Source organism: Macaca nemestrina, chromosome 9 (assembly GCF_043159975.1).
Source record: "Macaca nemestrina isolate mMacNem1 chromosome 9, mMacNem.hap1, whole genome shotgun sequence".
NCBI classification, from domain to species: domain Eukaryota; kingdom Metazoa; phylum Chordata; class Mammalia; order Primates; family Cercopithecidae; genus Macaca; species Macaca nemestrina.
In genome coordinates this window covers 987568-1010660 of record NC_092133.1, presented here as the reverse complement: position 1 = coordinate 1010660, position 23093 = coordinate 987568, and the positions used below count along the sequence as shown (strand labels likewise).

Here is a 23093-nt window from a genome sequence, read left to right as displayed (position 1 = left end):
GAGATGGTCACGGAGCTCCTCAGAGAGCGGACGGTCACAGCCCCTGCATGCTGCGTGGGGGTGGCTGGCACGGGGGGAAGTGGGCAGTAGTGAGGACGCCGCCTTGTCCAGTTGGGTCGGCCGCCCATGAGTTCATTATACAGGAAAAGATCAATGAAGCTCTACATTGATTTAAACAAAAGCTTTGTTTCATTTATTATTGTTTATAATCTAATGAATGTTATCTTAACTTTGATTTATTACTCAATCTGTTAAATTGTTTTAAAACCAGGTGTCTTGGGACTTGCTTTTGTGATAGGGTTAAATGTGTGACTTTTGCGAGTGCGTTCAGCTTCTCGGGAGCACCGTGAGCCTGTGCTTTGGGTTGTGCTTTGAAACCTGAGCTGAGGGTTCTGTCTGGCGTTCCTGAGCTGCTGCTGCTCAGCTGGGCACCCAGAGGGTGTGGTGCGTCTCTCATTGCCCAGGAGCCGTGGAATTCCTGCCTGCCCTGACCTGGGCATTGTGGTGGAGGACTCAGAGGTGCCCAGGCCATATGCCTGCCCTCAGGGGTTTTCCTTCGCTAAAATAATTCAGATGAGGAAACCGGTGAGTACTGGAATGTGCAGCGCCTTGAAGGGAAGGCTGGGGACTGGGGCTGCCAAGCCTCTGCCCGGAGCAGGCAATCAAGAGGACTGCTTGGAGGAGGCTGCATTTACACAGAGACCTGAAGCAGCAGGGGGTTCATGTGAGAAGCTGGAAAGGGGGGAGGCCGCAGAAGTACCCTCCTGACAGAAGGGCGCGGTCTCCTCAGGCCCAGATGGCCAGTGGGGCTGGAGCTCCGTCAGCTGGGTGTGTGAGGGCCAGAGGACAGCTGGGGAGGCCGCCCTGCAGGACGTGGCTGGGAGGAGGTACAGCGGCGGGCGGGACGTGGCTGGGAGGAGGTATAGCGGCGGGCCCAGAGGTGCATGTGGAAAAGGCCACCCTGGTGCCCAGCAGAGAAGAGACCGAGGGGGCCACAGCTGTGGAAGAGGCGGGGGCCCCACAGGGAGATGAGGAAGGTGGGTGTGCGGCAGTGCAGACACGTGGAAGGCTGGAGACGGACAGGGTCCTGTCCTCTGTAGAACCTGTGGAAGGAAGGGATGTTTGGGGGAGGCATATGGACAAGATGCCGGAGGAATCTGGAGAGATCCGTGGTTTCCCGTGGGAGCTGGAGGAGGGTGAGGGTGGGGTAGGTCCCGAGTCCTGAAAGGTCGGACTTGTCACGAGAGACCCAAGTGGGGACTGTGTAGCCACCGGGCCGGGAGGCTGGCCTTTAGGAGGCTCCATGCTGTGTACACAAGAGCTGCCTGCTGGAAGATGGGACAGATGGGCCACCCCAGCGCGAGGAAGAGGTGGAGGGGAAGGGCTCATAGGGTACCCTGAGCAGATCCAGAGTGCTGTTCTTCCCAAGTCGTAGGAGGAGATCCAGGGAAGGAGAATGTGGTGTCTCGTAGCCCGGAAGTAACAGAGTTTGGAGGAGAGGGGAGGGCATGAGAAGGTGATGAGACAAATAATTCTGGATTATATTTAAAAAATTAAAAATCTACAAAATGAGACAGGAAAATGGGCAAAGGATACAAAGAGTTCACAGAAGAAACTTAAATTGCCAATAATCTTAAAAAGAGATGCAGCAGGCACACAGACAGTGGAGCAGAGGAGACAGCCAGGACCCACCCTGCCTGGGCAGCCAGGTGACCTCTGACAAGGGTGCGAGAGCATATTCCGTGAGAGAGGGCACGTGCAAGAGCATTCAGTGGGAAAGGACAGCCTCCAGGCAGTGGTGCTGGGAACGCCAGTACCCACATGCAGAAGAGTGAAGTTGGCCCCTCACATTACATCATGTACAAAGTTAACTCAAAATGAGTCAGAGACCTAAAACCATAAAACTTTTAGAAGAAAACATGGGCCAGAACCTTCACGACGCTGGATTTGGCAATGATTTCTCAGATGCAGCACCATAGGCACAGGCAGCAAAAGAAAAAAGAGACAAATCGGACTTCATTAGAGCACAGCCACTTTGTACAGCCAAAGACAATGTCAACAGAGTGAAAAGGCAACCATGGAATGGGAGAAAATATTTGCAAATCATAAATCTGATAAGGAATTACTATCCAGAATATATAGAGATCTCCTAAAACTCAACAACAGCAACCACAAAAACCAACCTGAGTCAGAAAGGGGTTTGAATAAGCATCTTCCCTCCAAGGACGGCGTGGAGAAGGCCGACAAGCACATGAAAAAGCGCCCAGCTCCATGAACCCTTAGGGAGATGCAGATCCAAACTGCCATTTTCATTTGTCAGTTTAAAAGGACCTGCACTGAACTAATACCTTATACCCATGAGGGTGGCTATTTTCAAAAAGCACAGAAAATAGCAGGTGCTGGTGAGGATGGGAGGGGGTTAGAACCTTTGTGCACGTCGGTGGAAATATGCCAGGGGGCAGCCACTGTGAACATTGAGGTGATTATTCAAAAAGTTAAAAATAGAATTCCCGTCTGATTCAGCAGTCCCACTTCTGGGTACAGATCCCAAATAAATGAGAGCAGTCTCCGGCAGATATTTGCACATCCATATTCAAAGCGGTGTTATTCACAACAGCAAAATGCGGAAGCAGTACCATGGACTATGACCCACCCTCAAAAAGGAAGGAGATTCTGGCAGCCGCTACAACATGGTGGAGGAACTTTGAGGACATTATGCCAAATGAAGTAAGCCTGTCACAAAAAGACAAATACGGTATGATCCCACTTACATGAGGTACTCGGATTAGTCAAAGTCACGGAGACAGAAAGTACAATGCCTGGTTGCCAGGGGCTTGGGGAGAGCGGGAAAGGAGTTGTTGCTGGTCGGGAACAGTCTCAGCTGGGAAGGTGGACAGCGTCCCGGAGACGGATGGTGTGATGGGAGCTGTTGCTGGACGGGAACAGTTTCAGTTGGGAAGGTGGACAGCGTCCTGGAGATGGTCTGTTGGGAAAGTGGACAGCGTCCTGGAGATGGTCAGTTGGGAAGGTGGACAGCGTCCTGGAGATGGTCAGTTGGGAAGGTGGACAGCGTCCTGGAGATGGTCAGTTGGGAAGGTGGACAGCGTCCTGGAGATGGATGGTGTGATGGGTGCAGGTGTTCGTTAGGTGCGGACTGCATGCCACTGACCTATACACCTGAAGGTGGGTACAATGGTAAAGTTTACTCTGTGTGCATTTTACTACAGCCACACATTTCGATGAAGAGATGCCCAACTATGCTAGTGTAATGAAGATGCAGATTAAAACAATAAGGTCTGATTTCACACCTCTCTATTTGGCAAAAACTAGTGGCTGGCACTGGGCCATGGCAAGGATGTGGAACGTGGACACTGCCCTGATGAGACCACTGGGGGGTCGCCATGGCAATGGGAGGGGGCAATGTAGTGATGCCTGGGAGGGCGTGTGTCTGCGGGAAGGCCATCTGTGTATTATATACATATGCACACACGTTTAATCCGCGTGTACACGTGTGTGTTATCCTATGTGGAGGGCACGTGTCTGCAGTGACACAGCAAGGCTGTTATATACATATTCATGCATGTTTAATTCACGTGTACATGTGTGTATTACCCTATGTGGAGGGTGTATGTCTGCGGTGACCCAGCAAATCCTCCTGTGTCTGCAGTGACCCAGCAAATCCTCCTGCATAGTATGTCTGTGTGAACACTTGGTACCCGTGTACCCAGGTGCTTGTTATCTCTGACACACCTGCTCAGTAACACCATGCAGGAAAGACTATTATAGCATCAATTATAATACTCAAATAATTGGAAGTAGTCTTTATGTGCAACAGAGAAATGGATAAATTACAGGGTTTTGTTTGTTTGTTTGTTTGTTTGTTTGTTTGAGACAAAAATCTCACTTGCTCTGTTGCCCAGGCTGGAGTGCAATGGCGCGATCTTGGCTCACTGCAACCTTTGCCTCCCAGGTTCAAGTGATTCTCTAGCCTCAGCCCCCCGAGTAGCTGGGATTACAAGCATGCGCCATCACGCCTGGCTCATTGTTGTATTTTTAGTAGAGATGGGGTTCCGCCATGTTGGCTAGGCTGGTCTCAAACTCCTGACCTCAAGCGATCTACCTACCTTGGCCTCCCAAAGTGTTAGGATTATATGTATGAGCCACTGTGCCTGGCCAAATTACAGTATTTTTATATGGTGAATTATTATGTAGCATTCAGAATAAACTAAAATATAACTTTGGGGGAAAAGCTTCCAAAGGTGAGGTGGATGAGCTAGTGTTGATGAGAGTTCCATGCCGAGGCCATGCCCTGCCATCTTGCCTGTTACTTCTGTTCAGCACCATTCAGGATGGTGGTCACCTCTCAGAGGGAGAGGACTGTGGCCACGGGTGGGCTGCAGAGCCCATTCCCAGCACACCTGCCATCGTTTGGGCCTGGGCTGGGCTGGGCTTCTCTGCCTCCTGATGGACGCCGGGGCAGAACCGGGGCTGTGCAGTCCTCTGCTCGTGCTGTGCCGTGCTGTCCTCCTTGGCCCGGGTACAGCCAATCACTGATTCATTCTTCCCTCATTATTTTATTATTCTTAATATAAATGGCAACCACCTCTGAAGTCCCAGCGTGCCCTTCCATCTTCCTGTGTGCACCTGCCCAAGCCCACCCCCCAGCCTGTCACCCACCCTCGCAGATAACCACTGCGCAGAATTCTGTGCTCATCCTTTCACTGCCTTCTGAATGTGATCGTAGTGTCGCGGTTTTTAATTTGTTTGTTTCACTCTTTTTGACCGTGTCTTGATCTTGGTATCACACCAGGGAACGCTTGAGGAACTTTCCTCTTTCTCAGCGTCCTTTGTGAAATCCACCTGTGTTTTTGGTTGTAACTCTGATCTGTTTATTTACCTTGCTGTATCTGGTTCTATCATAGGATATTTCAAATTCGATTTACCCATTTGCACGTTAAGCATTCGGGTCATTTTCAGTTGGTGTTTTCAGAGGTCCTGCCATTGTATTCTCATGCCCGCCTCCTGAGAACTCCAGCGTCTCTGACAGAGGTCTGTGTGTGCTTTCCACGTGTGTATATGGACATACGGATGTCTGCAGGTGTATGCTTGTATGTGTATGTGTGTATTACATATGTATGTTTGTAGTGTATATGGATGTGGGTTACATACATCTGTGTGCATGGATGTGTATGTGTATGTGTGTATTATATATGTATGTTTATAGTGTATATGAATGTGGGTTACATACATCTGTGTGCATGGGTGTATACGTGTGTGTGTGCAGGAGTTTCTCTTGGGTGCGAAGCAGCCGTGAGGGTGTGGGGTTGTAAGTTCACAAGACCTGGCATGTGCCTATGGCTCATGTATGGATGTGGGTTATGTACATCTGTGTGCATGGGTGTGTACGTGTGTGTGTATTACCTATGTATGTTTGTAGCGTATATGAATGTGGGTTACATACATCTGTGTGCATGGGTGTGTACGTGTGTGTATTACGTATGTATGTTTGTAGCGTATATGGATGTGGGTTACGTACATCTGTGTGCATGGGTGTGTATGTGTGTGTGTGTATTACGTACGTATGTTTGTAGTGTATATGGATGTGGGTTACGTACATCTGTGTGCATGGGTGTGTACGTGTGTGTATTACATATATATGTTGTGTATATGGATGTGGGTTATGTACATCTGTGTGCATGGGTGTGTACGTGTGTGTGTATTACGTATGTATGTTTGTAGTGTATATGGATGTGGGTTACGTACATCTGTGTGCATGGGTGTGTACGTGTGTGTGTATTACGTATGTATGTTTGTAGTGTATATGGATGTGGGTTATGTACATCTGTGTGCATGGGTGTGTACGTGTGTGTGTGTATTACGTATGTATGTTGTGTATATGGATGTGGGTTATGTACATCTGTGTGCATGGGTGTGTACGTGTGTGTGTATTACGTATGTATGTTGTGTATATGAATGTGGGTTATGTACATCTGTGTGCGTGGGGGTGTGTGTGTGTATTACGTATGTTTGTAGTGTATATGGATGTGGGTTATGTACATATGTGTGCATGGGTGTGTACGTGTGTGTGTATTACATATGTATGTTTGTAGTGTATATGGATGTGGGTTATGTACATCTGTGTGCATGGGTGTGTACGTGTGTGTGTATTACGTACGTATGTTTGTAGTGTATATGGATGTGGGTTATGTACATCTGTGTGCATGGGTGTGTACGTGTGTGTGTATTACGTACGTATGTTTGTAGTGTATATGGATGTGGGTTATGTACATCTCTGTGCATGGGTGTGTACGTGTGTGTGTGCAGAAGTTTCTCTTGGGTGTGAAGCAGCTGTAAGGGTGTGGGGTTGTAAGTTCACAAGACCTGGCGTGTCCCAGTGGCTCATGTCTTCAGTCACTTATTAGTCACTGTGAGCCTGAGTGTCTTCTCATTTCTCCTGTATTACAAGGGCAGAGGAAATGTCTGAAAGATCAGGCTGGGAACCACATGCCTGTCTCAGCTCGGGCAGGTGCTTTCACCCTAATGAGGACGGAGCATCAGGCTTGGCCCCTGTGATGTCCTCAGCTTTGTTCTCAGAGAGCACAGATGTTTGCCGCTGGCCCTCGCAGGGTGTCAGAGCCCAGGTGAGCATGGTCGCGTGCGCCTGGGCTCCTGCACAAGGCCGTGCCCTTCATCTGGGGTCCTGGTCCTTGCAGCTGGGGAAGGAGTGGGCTGCGCATGAGGGGACTCAGGTTTGGTAATCTCTCAACTCTCATTTAAAACAAATGAACTTCTCTGTTTTGTTGCAGACCTGAAGATTAGTTACCAACAATATCTTAGGAAGTTTTTCTTTCTGCTCCTAGATTTTTTTCATTTAAAAAAAAAAAAACTGGAGGTGAAAACACTTTATTTATCCGTAGAAATAACAAAATGTCTCAGAGTGAAATGGGAGCCACCAAATGCTGCCACTCTCTTTTCTGAGTTGCTGTTGATAAGCACAGTTGGCCTTAGTCAGGGCTCCCCTGGGCCATGGACTGTGACCTCCTCCCGCAACACTTTTTCCCTTCCCAGTGGCAGAACGCAGCGACAGGCTCCACGGAGATCCCCCTGGGGCGCACGGGGAGCTGGCACCTGTGGTCACGCCCGCGATACGGTTGGAACCAGCACAGGAGAAGGGCCCTGTTGCCACCTGGGGCCTCACGTGGACACTGCTTGTGCGTTTCCCCCTTCTGTCTTGAGCAGAGCGCGTGCTCCTGTGTGTCCCTTACTGCGGGGGTCTGTGTGACTGACGTTTTAGGAATGTGCTCTGTTTTGTGCACGAGGGAGCTGGGTGCAGAAGACCAGGTTAATGATGTGTGCTTTGGTCGTTCACCTGATTACAGAAATGATAAATTACCGGCCATCTGACTTGTTTGCAAATAAAAAGTGATAGAGGCATTTCCAATGGCAGCTTTGTGTTGCTGCCTTGTCAGCCTCTGCCCTGGCCTGAGTCATCCCGAGCCTTCGAGCCGGCGGCTCCGTCCAGGAGGTGGGACCCGCCCAACAAACACAGGCTTTGTGATTGCACAGTGCCTCCGGGACACGTTGTTCTTTCCCAATGTGTGAGAGGTGGTCTGCTCCCGCCCTGAGCTGGCTGTTTGCAAAGTGGGCCTGCTATCAGAACTCAGCTCCCGAAATCAAGCTAAGTGACATGGTGTGGCCATTTATCATATTACCCGACTCCAATTGAAGTAGAGAGCTTGTTTTAATAGCATTTGCAAATACTCCATCTTCACCAGCCGCCCCATGAGAGGCACTGAACCTCCATGGTACGCGAGGTTCGTTGCGCCTTGGTCGCCAGTTGGTGTGGAAGCCTGCTGGGTGGTGACTGGAGCTTCCGTTGCCCTTTAGCTCCCAGGCTGCCTTCAGAGACTCGGGTCCCACCATTGCAGCCCCAGCCAGGGCCCAGGTTAGCCGGGGTCTGGATCTCCTGTGTGGCCTGCGCCGGATCTACTTTTCGGTGCCCCAGGGGCTTGGCTTTGTCCAGCGGAGGCCACTTCCTGGCTGTGCCGTGGCCTCCGGGGGATGGAGGGCTCCTGCCCATGTCTGCAGTCCTAGCAGAAGCCTCACAGCCAATGGCTGCATTTCACTAATACAGAATTAATGAGCACTCTTGACAGTCTTGTTTATAAATATGTAAAAAGTATTCTAATTGTTTTTAGCAAGAGGCAAGGAGTCATTGTTCTCAGATGAGACAGACATACTCTTGACAAGTACTGTGGTCAGAGGCCTGGGCGAGCTGGGGGCTTCCTGTCAGCAAGCCCCGGACACGCTCCTGGCCCGATGTCCTGGGTTTGTGATACACGCTCCTGGCCCGATGTCCTGGGTTTGTGATAAATGGGTGCCCTGAACCGTATTGATGGGGCAGGGTAAACACCGAAAAAGTTGGGTTGAACTTTGACTTTAAATGTTCATTAGAGCTAATTATGGATTTTCTGACTATGAATTGCAGTTTCTATCCCTGCATTGGCAATTTATTTTTCACTTATTTGTTGCAAACTTTATAATATTCTGTTAGCTTTATCACATTCAATGAGGTAATGGTTTAAATGTTTGCAGTGACATTTATTATGTTTTTTCAGAGTGCTTTATCTGAAACAAATGAAGGAATATCTTCTATAAAGAAGGGCAGATGTCGGCAGAGGAGACGTTAAGTCTCATACATCGGGCACAGGCCTACAGTTTTCTGTCTTAACTCTGTGCCGAAACTCTATTTTGCCAAAGAGAATGATGAACACTGGCTTTTTAATTTTAATTTTCTATTTTTTTCAGAGTCTCGCCTTGTCACCCAGGCTGGAGTGCAGTGGCACGATCTCGGCTCACTGCAACCTCTGCCTCCCAGGTTCAAGCGATTCTCCTGCCTCAGCCTCCCAAGTAGCTGGGATTACAAGCACATGCCACCATGCCTGGCTGATTTTTGTACTTTTAGTAAAGACGGGATTTCACCATGTTGGCCAGGCTGGTCTTGAACTGGTGACCTCAGGTGATCCGCCCACCTCGCCCCCACAAAGTGCTGGGATTACAGGTGTGAGCCACTGAGCCCGGCCAACACTGGCTGTTTGTAAGACCTGCTGTAAAGGTGGCTCAGTTCCCTGGGTTCTGAACAGGTTCACAGCAGATGCCTAATGAAATAGCAGATCAGTTGAGCAGTGTCCATGTCACAGCCAAGTGCATCATGGCCATGCGCAGCCTTCTGGACCCAGCGGCAGCTCACCAGGGCATGTGGCCTGGGGCCAGGGAGTAGAGAGGGCCCGAGGACAGAGCCCCATGTCAGGCACACAGGTTCTGCCACCTCCTGGCTTCCCTGTGGAGGCAGAGACGCTGCCTGCTGTGCCCTAGACCCACCTGCAAGAGGAGAGGAACTGCACTGCGTCCCCCTCGGGTGTCCTTCATCCCTGTCCCCCAGACAGAAGGTCCCTGTCATCTGTCGGCTAGCCTGGGGGCTCCCATCTGGGTGGTGGCCAGGATGCAGGGCTGGGAGGCCCATGGCTACCCCACAGCTTTGGGTTCTCCCACTGAGGTCTGGCACTCAGGAATGTGCACGTGTGTGTGTCCTCGCACCTGCCACCTGTGCCGGGTGGAGGCAGCCCGTGTCCCTGCCCCTCCCTGTGGGCGTGTCCCCTTCCCCGTCAGACACAGCAGAGACAGGAGGCAGAGGCCGCCATGGCTTCGGCGCACGGGGCTCAGGCTTGCCAGCCGGCCTCTCTTTTTAGGAGTTTAAATGCACTCCTTGAAGTGTGTTCTGTCAGAGGACAGCTGTGTCATCCTCAAGGTGAAGCACTGTTTTCTGGTGAGGTGTCCATGTGGCCAGCTTCCCGGGGAGCAGGACCATCACCCTGGCCCGCTGTGTGCTGCACACGCCCTAGGAGCAGGAGCTGCACAGCCTCCAGGGAGCTTCCCATGTTGTGGGGTCGGCATCAAACCAGAGACGGCCTAACAGGTCCCAGAGAGCTGACCCAGGGGCCCAGGGGGCTGCGGACAGGGACCTGGCCAGAGTTACTGGCACGCTTGGCCCTCAGCAGGCCCAGAACATAGGTACCCTCACCACGCACTGTGCCCGGCGCCCTACGCCTCTGCGGGAGCAACGACCTCCTGACACCCCAGTGTGGTGCACCTTCCTACAGCCCTGCCCCCAGGACAGCCACCCCAGGACCAGTCGTCAGGGAGGGAGCAGCAGTTCCCTGGGAACTGCAGAGCTCGAAGTGTGTGGGACGTTTAGCTTGGGCCTTGGAATTAGGTGATGCTCAAGCATTGCCTTTGTCTTTCTCAGAGAGACAATAGCCCTGCAGCCCCGTAGGACAGCATCCTAGCAGGAGGTCCATGCTGGGGCGCTCAGAACCGCAGGGTTGTGGGGTCATGGTTCTGCCCAAAACAAAGTAAGAGTGCATGAGTGCGTGCGTGTGCAAGTGTGTGAGTGTAAGTACACGTGAGTGCATGTGCACAAATGAGTTCGTGTGTGTGACCAAGAATGTGTGTGCATGAGTGCGTATGTGCACAAGTGTGAGTGCATGACTGCAAGTGCAAGTGCATGTGAGTGTGCATGTTAGTGCATGTGTGTACGTGTGCATGTGCAAGGGTGTGAGCAAGCACATGTGAGTGCATGAGTGCGTGTGCATGTAAGTGCATGTGAGCAAGTGCCTGTGTGGGCATAAGTGTATGTGTGCAAGTTGTGCGAGTGCCTGAGTGCGTGTGCACAAGTGTGTGAGTGTACACAAGTATGTGCACGAGTGTGTATGAGTGCGTTAGTGTGTGTGTGCAAGCGTGTGGTGTGCATGTGTGGAAATGACTGTGCATGAGTGTACAAGTGAAGCCTTAGAATGAGGTGATGCTCGGGTGTTGCCCTTGTGTTGCCCACAGGCTCACACAGAGACAGTGAGGGATGCACGGCACCCTGTGCTTTCAGCTCTCTGAGGACAGGCCCTGTTCGGAGTGCAGAGTTGGGGTTAGAGCCCCCAGTGGCTAAGAGTCTCTTCGCTGCAGGAGGTCCTGTGTGACATGGTCACAGTTGGGCTCCCTGCGGGCAGCCCCTGCCCTCCATCTGCAGCTGTGCCCATGTGCCCTCCTCTCTGGCCCACCTGGCACTGCCCCTTCAAGCTCTCCCCTGCTTTGTCCCAGCACCTGCCACCCGTCCAGGGCACACAGCTATCTCCTATGAGATAGATTTGTTTGTTAAGTCAGGTTTATAAAGGTCTAATGTATAGACGGTGAGATTCGCCCTGTTTGGGGTATAATTTAGTGAGTTTTGACAAAGGCAACCACTGCAACCCAGTGTAGAATATTCTGATCACCCCAGAGTTGCACCAGGCCCCGTGTTGGGGTTGCCAGATTTAGCAAAAGAAAAAAATACACAGAAATAATATACACATCAATATGAACACACTGCTGCATGTAGACACAGGTTCACCTGTAGAAAACCCGTGAAACCTGAAGTTCGGATCAACAAGTCACTGTCTGTGTGGTGTCCAGTGGCCCAGCCCTGGGGCACCTGGCCCCGTACTTTTGCCTTCTCTGGTGTGGAGAGCAGGGGCCCCTGTGCTCTGCACCTGTCTGGCTAATTTGTGAGTGGGAGACACTGGCGGCTCCTGGAGCGATGGGGCAGGGTGGGGCCGGGCGCAGTGGAGCTGATGGTTGGGGGCCCCGGGACAAAGCTGAGCATCAGTGCTGGGAAAGGTCTGGTCCACTCAATGCCCAGCCTGCGGGACCTGTGCCCCTGCTGGAGCCAGCACTGGCTGCACGGCTCACCGCGTGCTTGGAGCTTGGTGGAGTTTGGGTGTTCGCAGGTTTCCTCTGCTTGACGTCTTGTGCCTCAGTAATTGTGATTAAATTACAACTGGTTAAACTCTTGCTCTAGCGAGTTTAAAAGAGCTTTTATTTATTGTTAGAAACGATGCTTTAGAAATATTCCCAGCACTAGTCTCTCATTTGATTTCTCTTTTTGCTCTACAGGCACTAGGAAGCTTTTATTTTCTTCATGAATCCTTAAAAAACATCTACCAATTTGACTTTAAAGGTAAGACTGCGTGCCGTCTTCCGGGATTTTGTCTCGGCGCTCACCCCTCCTGGTGTCTGGCTTCCCCAGGCCCCTCCTGCCCTGTCTCCGTGAATGGCCACTGTGGGCTGGGTGTCTTGAGCCACTGGCCAGAGGTCACTCCAGGGGCCTCCTGGACCTGGTCTTGAGACCCCGTGGCCGTCCCACACTGGCTCCCTGGCAAGGCTCTGGTGGGGACCTGGCTTTCCTAGTGTTAAGAGGAAGGAATAGTTTGTTTCTGTGTTCCCCTCCAGTGTGAGAAAATGAAACGCGAATAAGAGGGTTGCATGTTTCAGAAATAAGAACAGGCAGGGACAGTCCTCCGTGCTGTGAGCAGTGTCCCTGTTTGATGGTCATATGCTGTGTGTCTTCATGGAAAAGACTTGCCCTGAGACGCTCCACTGACACGAGCTGTCCCCTCCTGTTCATTTCTTTGTTGGGGGCAGGTGTGTGACCTAGGCTGGGTGTGGGGCTTCCCTGCGTGCTCCACACAGCCTGGGGGTGTTTGTGCCATGACTTCCCGTCTGATGCTGTCGTTTCCTGCTGTGTGTGAGTCCTCGGAACCCCCGCAGCCTCCAGAGCAGATCACACCCATGTGAAGTGCCTGCATGCTGTGGTAACTGGAGCCACAAACGATATCATTTCGCTCAGATTCCGTGTTTGTGCTCCCCCGGGAGACGGAGCGCCTCATGTGAAATTGCGCAGCAGTCTCATCTCAGTTGCTCGAGTGGCGATTTCATTGATGATGAGAGCAAGATTCTGGCTGGCAGATTGATTTCTCACTGCCCTGTTACCTGAAGATCTTCAGATCCTTCCACATTCAGATCCTTCCCCATTCTAGCATCCGAGCCCTCCTACAAGGCCCGTGGCAGGATCGGCCACACAGAATCGCAGGAGCCGGCCGGTGGCGCTCTTCGCTGCATTTCAGGAGACAGGGCACCTGCGTGCTGTGTGCGCAGGCACGGAGCGGCCGGTGAGAGTGGGGAGAGAGGGCGCTCAGACGCAGCGTGTGCCGCAGGAAGCTGCAACCAAGGAGCTTGTGTGTCAGGCTTCACCGTGCTCCAGATCTGCAGAACTTTTCTGTTTCTCACTAGCCATTTGAATACCTGTTTTACTACCAAGTTAAATCAGTCATGAAGTGCCTGGTGACCCTACAGTGTATTTAAAACTCTATGTGAGATGCACACTTCACTCTCGCAGAACTTTCCCCAGGGCCCTCCATGTGGCCAGACTAACAAGAACAACGTGAGGAGTGGGCAGCGAGTGCGTCCTGAGCGTGTGGTGTGTCAGGAAGGCGTGCGGACACTGGAGACGTGTGGTCGCGGGAGACGTGAATGCGGGACGTGTGCGGTCGCAGGAGGCGTGTGGATGCTGACAATGTTCTCAGTGCCCCGCATGGCAGATGTTGCTGCTGATGCCCAGAGCAGTGCGGGGCCCTCGGACTGGGGGGTCAGGCCCAGGGGTCAGGCTGGGGCCTCGCCGGGCTGGGCAGTTGGGCTCAACGTTCAGGCTGGGGGCTCAAGGCTCTGAGAAGGACTCAAAAAGAAAACTAGAAATCAGGAACAGCACCAGAAAGGAAGCAGTGGCTCATCCGCGCATGGGCTGAGGGAAGAATCAGTGAGCTGGACGGTGTTAGAAACTTCACAAACTGAAAAGGAGAAATGAGAATAAATTTGAAAACAGAAGAAAATGGCCAAGACCAGTGGAACAGCAACAACAGGTGCAGCTTGTAAAGGGAACCCCAGTAGGAGTAGAAAGAAAGGAGCAGAAGGAGGATTTAACGTAGTGATGGTTTAGAACTTTCCAAACTTGTAACTGACACCAAACCACAGATCCAGAAAGCTCAGTGAATGCCAACACCAAGCAGGATAAATGCCAGAAAGTCGACCCCCGGCCACCTTGTATTGAAACTGCAGAAATTCAAAGAAAAAAGAGAAAATTTTGAAAGAATCCAGGAGATTCCTTATAGGCGAGGTGATTGCTTACGTATAAAGGAACAAGGATAAGAATTACATTGGACCTTTTCCCAGAAACCATGCAAGAAGGAAGAGAGTAGTGTGAAATATTTACAGCATTATAAGAAGAAAAATATCAACCTAGAATTCTATATTCAGAAAAAAAAATTATTCTTCAAAAGTAAAGAAAATTGACTTTGTCAGATAAGAAAAAATTGAAGTAATTTGTTGCCAGTAGACCTGCCTTACAAGAAATGCTAAAAGAAGTTCTTCAACAGGAGGAAATACCATATGGCCCAGAAACTCTGGTTTACCTAAAGAAAGAAAAAGCATGAGAGAGGGAATAAGTGAAGGTAAAATGAAATGTATTTTTCTTACCCTTAATTGATCTAGCAGATAACTTTTGTTCAAAGTAATAACAGCAACCATGTATTGATTAACTGAAGCTTATGGATAAGTGGAATGAATAACAGAAATGTTATAAGGACAGGAGGCAGGAATTTGGGGTACTCTGTTATAAGAAACCTGTACTATCATTTTAAGGAATATAGTATTATTTAAAAGTGGACTTGGATTAGTTATACATGTATATTGTGAACTGGAAACCACTAAAAAACTTTTTAAAAGAAGTATAACTGATGTGTTAAGAGAGGAGAGATAATGGCACCGTATTAAATGCCCAATAAAAGCCAGAGAAGGCAGAAAAAGAATGGGACACCCCAAAGATACAAAGAACAAAGGCAATAAATAGAAAACTTACAAATATAGTAGATATTACTCCAACTATATCAACGACCCCTTTAAATATGAATGGTCTAAATACACCAATTAAAGGACAGAGACTGTCAGAGTGGATTTAAAACAAATATACCCAACTATGTGTTGTCTTCTAGAAACCCATTTATATAAATACCTAAAGATTAATAGATAAGGGATGGAGGAAGATATACTGTTCTAACATGAATCAAAGGAAAACTTAGATGGGCCAAAAGAAAGTTGGAGGAGCCATATTAATTTATAGCATCAAATGCTTATATTAGAAAAGCAGAAAGATCTAAAATCAATTATCTAAGCTTGTACCTTAGGAAACTAGAAGAAGAAAAGTAAATTAAACCGAAAGCTGGTTCTTTGAAAAAAATCAATAAAATGGATAAACCTCTAGCCAGACTAAGAAAAAAAGAGACAAATTATTAATATCAGAAATTACCAGAATAGGCAGAGCAGACTTCAGAGCTAGGAAAGTTTTCAGCAGTAAAGAGGGACTTTACATCATGATAAAAGATCAGATCTCCAAGAATACGTAACAATCCTTAATATCTAGGTGCCTAACAACAGAGTGTCAGAATACACAAGGAGAAAACTAGTAGAACTGCCAAGAGAAACAGATGAATGAGACTTCAACACCCTGTATCAGGAATGAACAGATCTGCCAAGCATAAAATCAGGAAAGACATAGTTTAACTCAACAGCACCATCAAACAAATTGATCTAATTGACATTTATAGGATACCTCATCCAGTAACAGCAGAATATACATTTTTGTCAAGCTCACATGGAACATTCACTACGACAGATCACATTCTGGGCCGTAAAACACACCTTTACAAATCTAAAAGAATAGAAACCATATGCAGCATGCTTATAGATTACAATGGAATTAAACTAGAAATCAGTACCACAAAAGTAGCTGGAAAATCCCCAAATACTTGAATATTAAACAACAAATATCTAAATAACATATGAGTCAAAGAAGTCTCAAGAGAAATTTAAATATATTTTGAACCAAATGAAAATGTGAATACAACTTAACATTCGTGGGATATTAGAACAAGTAATGTTTAGAGGGAAATGTATAGCATCAAATGCATATAAGGAAGAGCTAAAAAGAAAAAGCGCTAAGAAGAAAGGAAGAAAGAGCTAAAATCAATTATCTAAGCTTCTACCTTAGGAAGCTAGAAGAAGAAAAGAAAATTCCAAGTAAGCAGAAGAAAAGAAATAATGAAAATTGGAACAGAAATCAACAGAATTGAAAACAGGAAATCAATAGAGAAAATCAACAAAACCAAAAGCTGATTCTTTAAAGAGAGCAATGAAATTGATAAACCTCTAGCCAGACTAAGAAAGAGAGAAGACACAAATTATTAATATCAGAAATTAGAGAGGGACCATTACTGCTGATCCTGTGGACATTTAAAGGATAATAAAAAGAATATCATTAATTTCTGCCTATAAATGTAATAACTGAGATGGGCCAATTCCTTGAAAGACACAATCTAAGAAAACTCATGCAAGGAAAACTAGATAATCTGAACAGGCCTATAGCTATTAACTAACATTGAATAAGTAATTAATAACCGCTAAAAAAGAAAGCACTAGACCCAGATGGTTTCACTGGTGAATTCTATCAGGCATTTAAGGAAGACATTATACAAGTTCTCTACAATCTCTTCCAGAAAATACAAGCAGAGGACAAACATCCTAAATCATTCTATGAGGCCAGCATTACCCTAATACTAAAACCAGATAAAGACATTACAAAGAGAAGGAAAACTATGAACTGTAAACAAAAGTGCTCAACAAAATTCTCAACAGGCAGTTATATACTGTGACCAACCAAGATTTACTCCTGGTATACAGGCTGGTTCAGCATTTAAAAATCAATTAATGTAATTCATCACAGCAACAGGCAAAAGAAGGAAAATCCCATGATCATAGAATAGATGCAGAAAAAGCATTTCACAAAATCCACATCTCTTCATGATTTGAAGAAAGCTCCCAGCAAACTAGGAATAGAGGGAACTTCCTCAACTTGGTAAAGCTCCAAAAATCCTACAATGAACACCACACTTAATGAGAAGTTAGATGCTTTTCCTCCGAGATCGGGAACAAGGCAGGGATGCCTCCTCTCCTGCTTCTCTTCAACATCTTACTGAAAGTCTTAGATAATGTAATAAGACAAGAAAAGGAAATAAAAGCCATATTGATGGGGTGATGGGAGATAGAACTATTTCTGTTCTCAGATGATATGATTTTGTCAAGAATCTCAGAGTCAGCAATAATAACAGACAAACCTGGTACTAATCAGCAATTATAGCAACATTGCAGGATGCAAAATTAATATACAGAAATCAGTTGCTTTCCTATATAGCAGCAATGAACTGGTGGAATTTTAAATTAAAAACATAATACCATTTACTTAAGCACACACCAAACGGAAATACTTAAGAATAAATCTAACAAATTAATACAAGATCTCTATGAGGAAAACTATAAAACTCTGATGAAATAAAGAAGATCGAGATAAATGGAGAGAGATTTCATTTTCATGGATAGTGCTATGGTTGGAATGTAGGTGCCCCCTACCCCCAAATTCATCTGCTGACCTAACCCCTAAGGTGATGCTGTTAGGAGGTGGGGCCTTGGGAGGCTGATTAGAGTGTGAGGTCAGAGCCCTCACAAATGGGATGGGAGCCCTCATGAAAGAGGCTGGGAGTTCATTTGCCCCTTCCACACGTGAGGACACACACAGGGCACCATCCGTGAGGAACCTCATCTCCTAGCACCCTGATCTTGGACTTCATCCCCCAAAACTAGGAGAAAGACACTTACTTTGTTTACAGACCACCCAGTCTATTTTCCAGTAGCTGCCCCATGGACTAAGACAGATGGGACAGCCCAGTACTGTCAAGGGTTCAGCTCTTCCCAACTTCAGCTATAGATTCAACACAGCCCCAGCAAGGTGTGTCATGCCATTGACAAGCTGACTGTAAAGGTTATGTGGAAAACAAAATACCCAGAATAGCCCAGAGATTTGAAGAAGAAGAGCAGAGTCAGAGCCCGCACTTCCCGACTTCAAGACTTGCTGTTCTGCCTTGTAGGTGAATGGGCCAAGCAGGCTGTGGCATGTCAGCTCCACGGGGTGCTATTTGGCGATAGAAAGAAGTGAGCTTTGAAGCCGTGAGAAGACACGGAGGAGCCTGACATGCCTGCTACCAATGAAAGAAGCCAACCTGAAAAGGCTACACACTGTGTGATTCCAACTCTGTGACACTCTGGAAAAGGCAGAACTGTGGAGACAGTGAAAGGATCCCTGGAGTCTAAGCTCCGAGTTTAGGGAACGGCCTCTATTTAATGTTCTGTCCATGCTCCATGAGTCGCTGAAACATCTCATGCTGTCTCCTGTCCATGAGGCACCTGCATCCAGGACTGTGCACCTAGGGCTGGGCCAGGTCACAGCACCCAGGGCCAGGTCAGAACACAGCACCCAGGGACGGGCCAGACCACAGCACCCAGGGCCGGGCCAGACCACAGCACCCAGGGCCGGGCCACACCACAGCACTCTGTTTTTGCCTGGGACTCCTGCCTACCCCAGTGGTGACCCAGCACCTCAGCCCACAGTGCTGTGGTCCTCAGGTTGCCCCCTCTGTCCTTCCTGCCACAGTGGGGTGGATAATACCCCAGAAACTGCAGTTTGGAGCTGCTTGTGGGACACAATACACTGCCCCAAAGTGGTCTCCAGGAACCTCCTTGACACCCATGAGTGTCACCTCAGTGACCTAGGAGCCATCCTATGGCATCTTGCAAAGAGGCCAGTGGCCACCTGCCCACCGGGCCCAGCAGGAGTTTGAGGAATGGATCCCTGCCATCCTTGCTCATACCCCACCATCGGTATGGAGCTACCTGTCCATAAAAAGAAAGACCGAGGCCTGGTTGTGAACAATAGTGAGACCGGCCCTGCCCACGGGCGGGCCTGTGTCCCTGGGCCTGGCCTATCCACTGGGGGCTCCAGGGAGGTGCCAGACAGCCACTGGCAAAGCCCATCTGGGAGGCACCCTGCCGCGAGCTGCCTCTCTCACCGTCACACACAAACCTCTTCCCTGGAATATGAGTGATGGAGGCTGGATACGGGGAGGAAATCAATGTTATTAAATAAATTCATGTGAAGGTCTGAGTGAATGGTAATTCTGCAGCCCTCTTAAATATATTCACAGGTTTAAAAGAGGATGCCAATTAGCTCCTGTAAATCTGCAGGCTGGGGGCTCTCGGGGGACCATGGAGCAGAGCGTCCGATTCCAGGTCATGGGAGGGAAATTCATGAGCCACAGGCATGGAGCAGCCACCGGGGGTCTGTTCAGGATCGGCGCCCTCGTCGAGGCCTCCTCTCGGGGGCCTCCCTTGCTCCCATCAGGCTGCATGCGGGGCAGAAACAGGTTGTGCTCCAGGCTGGTTGGTGGGCACAACGATGGGATAGTCACCTCATCCTTCTGGTCTCTTCCAGCTAAGAAGTATAGAAAGGTCGCGGGCAAAGAGATCTACTCGGATACGTTGGAGAGCACACCCATGCTGGAGAAGGAGAAGTTTCCGCAGGACTACTTCCCCGAGGTGCGTAGCGAGGCTTTCTTACCAACGGGTTTGCTTCCCAGAGTGAGCCCGTCAGAAGCGACGCTGAACACGGAATTTTCGCATTGCACTGTTGCTGGTCTCAGCTGCCTGTTGTTACCTCTGATAATCCGTCTTCCTGGGAGTCCAGGCTCCTGTGGTTGGTCTGGGCTGTCACATGTAAGGGCAGTGAGAATCTAAGGCATTAGCACCACAGCAATCAGTAAATTCCTGAATCCTCGTATCCACGAAAAAGAAGCTTCGCCAAAAGATGTAGGAAAATTATTCAGCTCCCCTGGTGTGCACCTGGGGTCCCCTGCACGCCCAGCTGGGAGAGGGTGGGCTGGCTGGTGGTAACCAAGACAGTGGCTGATGGTCGCATATGCCCATGGTGTGAATGTGGGGCAGGGGCACGGTCCCGTGTCCGATACAGCCTTGGTGGTTGCACCAGGCTGTGAGCAGCAGGGTCCCAGCAGTTATGCATGCGTCACACGGAGAGTTTAGAATCAAAATGTGTGGAAGGCATTTGTCATCTCACTGCCAGACGGTGTTGATAAGAAATTGGTGTTTCCTTCTGGCCGCCATGCTCTTTTGCTGAGCTGTGTGTGTGCAGCTGTTGCTCTGTGCACGTGATTTTTGGGTAAACCTCACACGTGGCATTGTCGGTGTCTGCCTCGCTGTGTAGTTAACCTGTCGAGGCAGCGTTTGCTGCTTTGCCCTTCCTAATCTGCTAAATCACAGTGGGGTGCAGGCACCGTGGCCAGAAGCAGCCTGGGCACTGAGGCGGGTTTGGGGGCATCCAGGTACCGTGGCCAGAAGTGGCCTGGGCACTGAGGCAGGTTTGGGGGCATCCAGGCTGTGATATAGGAGCTCTTGTCCGGACCTGTCTGCGCGGCCAGCCCCAAGAAGGATTGCTCCGCAGTCCTGTCTCCACGAGAGTCGTGCAGGCTGAGGCTGCTACGGAGCTGACTTCCAGCAAGGCCACAACTTTATTAACTTGCTTTATGGCCCACACCTTGAGTGAGGGACTGTGGCTGCCCCGTGAAGGATGGGGCGCTCCTGTCACCCCGTGGCTCGGCCTCCTCATCCATCTTCCCTAGGCCAAGGACACCGTGTCAGTGAGCCAGCCTACCGTCCTCGGTCCTGCTTCCGGCACCGCCCGCTTGCCTCCCTCTGCTCCGGGTGTCCTGCGGTTGGAAAAGGACACACAAGGAAGCTCCGTGGTCTTCTCCATGCACAGTCGCATCCCTGGGTCATGATAGCCTCCCTGAAGGGGCCGCCTGTGGTGCAGGCCCATTGGAAGGGCAGGGTGGCAGCTGTGGTTCCCCTGGAGAGCCTGTGAGCTGAACTCTGGCCTCTCTTGAACTCAGCCAAGGCTCTCATCTCAGAGTGACCGGAGACAGACTCAGGGCCCTTTGTGGGAAGCATAGGTGCTGGGGGGGCCTGGGCTGGGCGGGGCCATGTGCTGCTACTTGATGGCATGAGGAGAGCAGCTGTGGGCGACCGGGCTGGTCCAGGCAGGGGCTGTTGACCCAGCACCTTGTCTCGGGACACATGTGACTGCATTGCTGTCCAGGGCCATGGCTGGACTAGGTGCTGCTGGGCTGTCCCCTCCTCACCAGGTGTCCACTTATTCACTGGGTCCTGTCCACCCTGGATGGGGTAGGAGAGCCCACAGGGAGCCCCATAGTCCCTAGGGGTGAGGGCCGAGGTATGTCGCGAGGGGCCAGGGGCCACAGGGTCTGCCAGGGTGGGAAGCTCAGGGGCAGCGGGCCCTCAGCAAGAAACAGATAGTCTAGGGTCCTCCCAGGCAGCCACACAGGCTCTGACCCTTCCGTACCTCAGCCCCGCCAAGAAGCAGCGGAACCTCCTTCTTGCACCCACACCTCAGGCTTCTCTCCTGGACCCAGCAAGCCGGGAGTGAGGCCGGGGCCCAGGCTGAAGTTGGGCAAGGTCTGGGGGCCTCTGCTATGACTTTGCCACCCTTTGGAGGGTGGGTGCCCCGGCAGGGGTCTGAGTGTGGCCCCTGGCCTTGGTCCCTGACGCCAGTACTCTGAGTCCTCTGTGATGCTAGGGGCCTGCTGGCGTGGGTCTGTGGAGGGCGTAGCATGGGGGGCTGCCCCTCCTCCAGGAAGAGCAGCCTCAGCCCCAGTTTGTATAGAAACTCCAGCCCCCAGCCTGGGTCCAGCCCCTTCCCGCCTGCCATGGACCTGGCTCCAGGGACTGCAGTGTTGTGTCCACAGGCAGAGAAGAAGGCAGATTCTGGGAGATAGACGATTCCTGGGAGGAACAGGCGCCGAGCCTCTGTGTGTGGACCCGTCTCTCCCCTGGGAGAGCAGCGTGTTGCTGTCCGCGGCCTGGTGGTCAGCTGCTCAGCAGATCCTCGTGGCTGCTGGTGCCTGGGACGGGGGGCCAGCCCCTGCCCTGGGCCAAGGCCTCCCTGTGGGTCAGGGCCAGCCCTGCCACGTCATCATCTTAGAAATCCTCCCGGGACCCGTGTGTTTGATGGTCTGCAAAGGTTTCCCGACGTTTCCTCTTCCCTGGTAAATTAACAAAAGGAAACTTATTTTAAAAACTATAAGCTTCTAATGTTCTGTCCGTAGTGTGGGTTTTTAACCCCACAGAGCCTGTGTGGCGCCCCGTGTCCCTGCTGGAGGGAGGAAGGAGGAGGGAAGGGTCTGGGGAGCCATGGGGGTCCCAGCCTGGCAGCCCGACCCGTCCCGCCCCTCCCTCTGTGCCTCTGCGCCCGACCTCTTGCTGTGTGTGAACACGTTTTGGAGGAAGGAACTAGTTTCAGACTGATTTCTCTTTCTTTTATTACCGTCACTTAAGGGTAATCTAAATGTAATTACCTCGATGGGGGTATAATGCAGTCTCGGGTAATTACGGCCGCCGCAGAAACTAACAAAACTTTCTCTGCTGATTTATGGATGCTTTTGGCTTGGTATGAATTTCAGATGATGCCTCTGGGAGCCACACTCCAGATAATGTGAGGCCATTTTTAAAAAGCAGATTTGTGTAGTCGATCAGGGCGAGTCATTTTTTTCCTTTTGCCCGTAGTGAGAAATTGGTTGTTACCATAGATCACAGGGCCGGCGGCAAGCTCTTATGAAAGATGAATTAATTCCACTAATGCTCTGAGCGGGCCTTCGGCGTGAGGGCTGTGTGGCGATAACCTCCCCGCAGCTGCTCTTTTCTCCGTGGCGATTTATGCCGTCTTTTAGTGGATGAAACCGGCTGGAGCCGCTATCCATCTGCCGGCTGCAGGAACCCTATTAATGGGCCTGAGAGAGACTTCATGTCGTCAGGTGAAGGATGTGCCCCACCCCCACGTGATGTGGTGTCATTTCGGAGGTGAAAACCTCTCTGGGAGTAGAGGAGCCCACATGGGCCGGGGGGCGGCCACCTCAGGAGAGCGGAGCCACGGCCGTCCCATCTGCAGGCTCCTGAGGGCTCCCGGAGCGAGGGCTTTGAAGGTGGCCGGTGATCCCGCATACAGCCTGAGATGGAGGAGACCCCCAGCCCTGGCCATACACCCTCTGCTTCCATTTGCCGTGGCCTGAGCAACAAGTATGTACATCCAGAAGCTTCTGGGGTCTTCCTGAGTCCTGAGCATGTGAGCGGTGGCTGAGGCCCCAGGATGCCTGTCTCTGCCTCCCAGCACTTCCTGGCCCTGCTCCGGAGGACGGTGTAGG

At 50.3% G+C, this 23093-nt stretch overlaps 1 protein-coding gene across 7 annotated transcripts in view; it reads left to right on the top strand.

Annotated features, from left to right (window-relative positions):
- The window catches only part of LOC105471065 (inositol polyphosphate-5-phosphatase A), a 248908-nt gene that overhangs the window by 145609 nt on the left and 80206 nt on the right, over positions 1-23093 (top strand). For all 7 annotated transcript variants that reach the window (XM_011723416.3, XM_011723425.2, XM_011723445.2 and 4 more), the window contains exons 5-6: positions 11983-12046; positions 19298-19401. In XM_011723416.3, coding sequence (XP_011721718.1) covers positions 11983-12046; positions 19298-19401 — 168 coding nt within the window. The remainder of the gene's footprint in view (positions 1-11982; positions 12047-19297; positions 19402-23093) is intronic.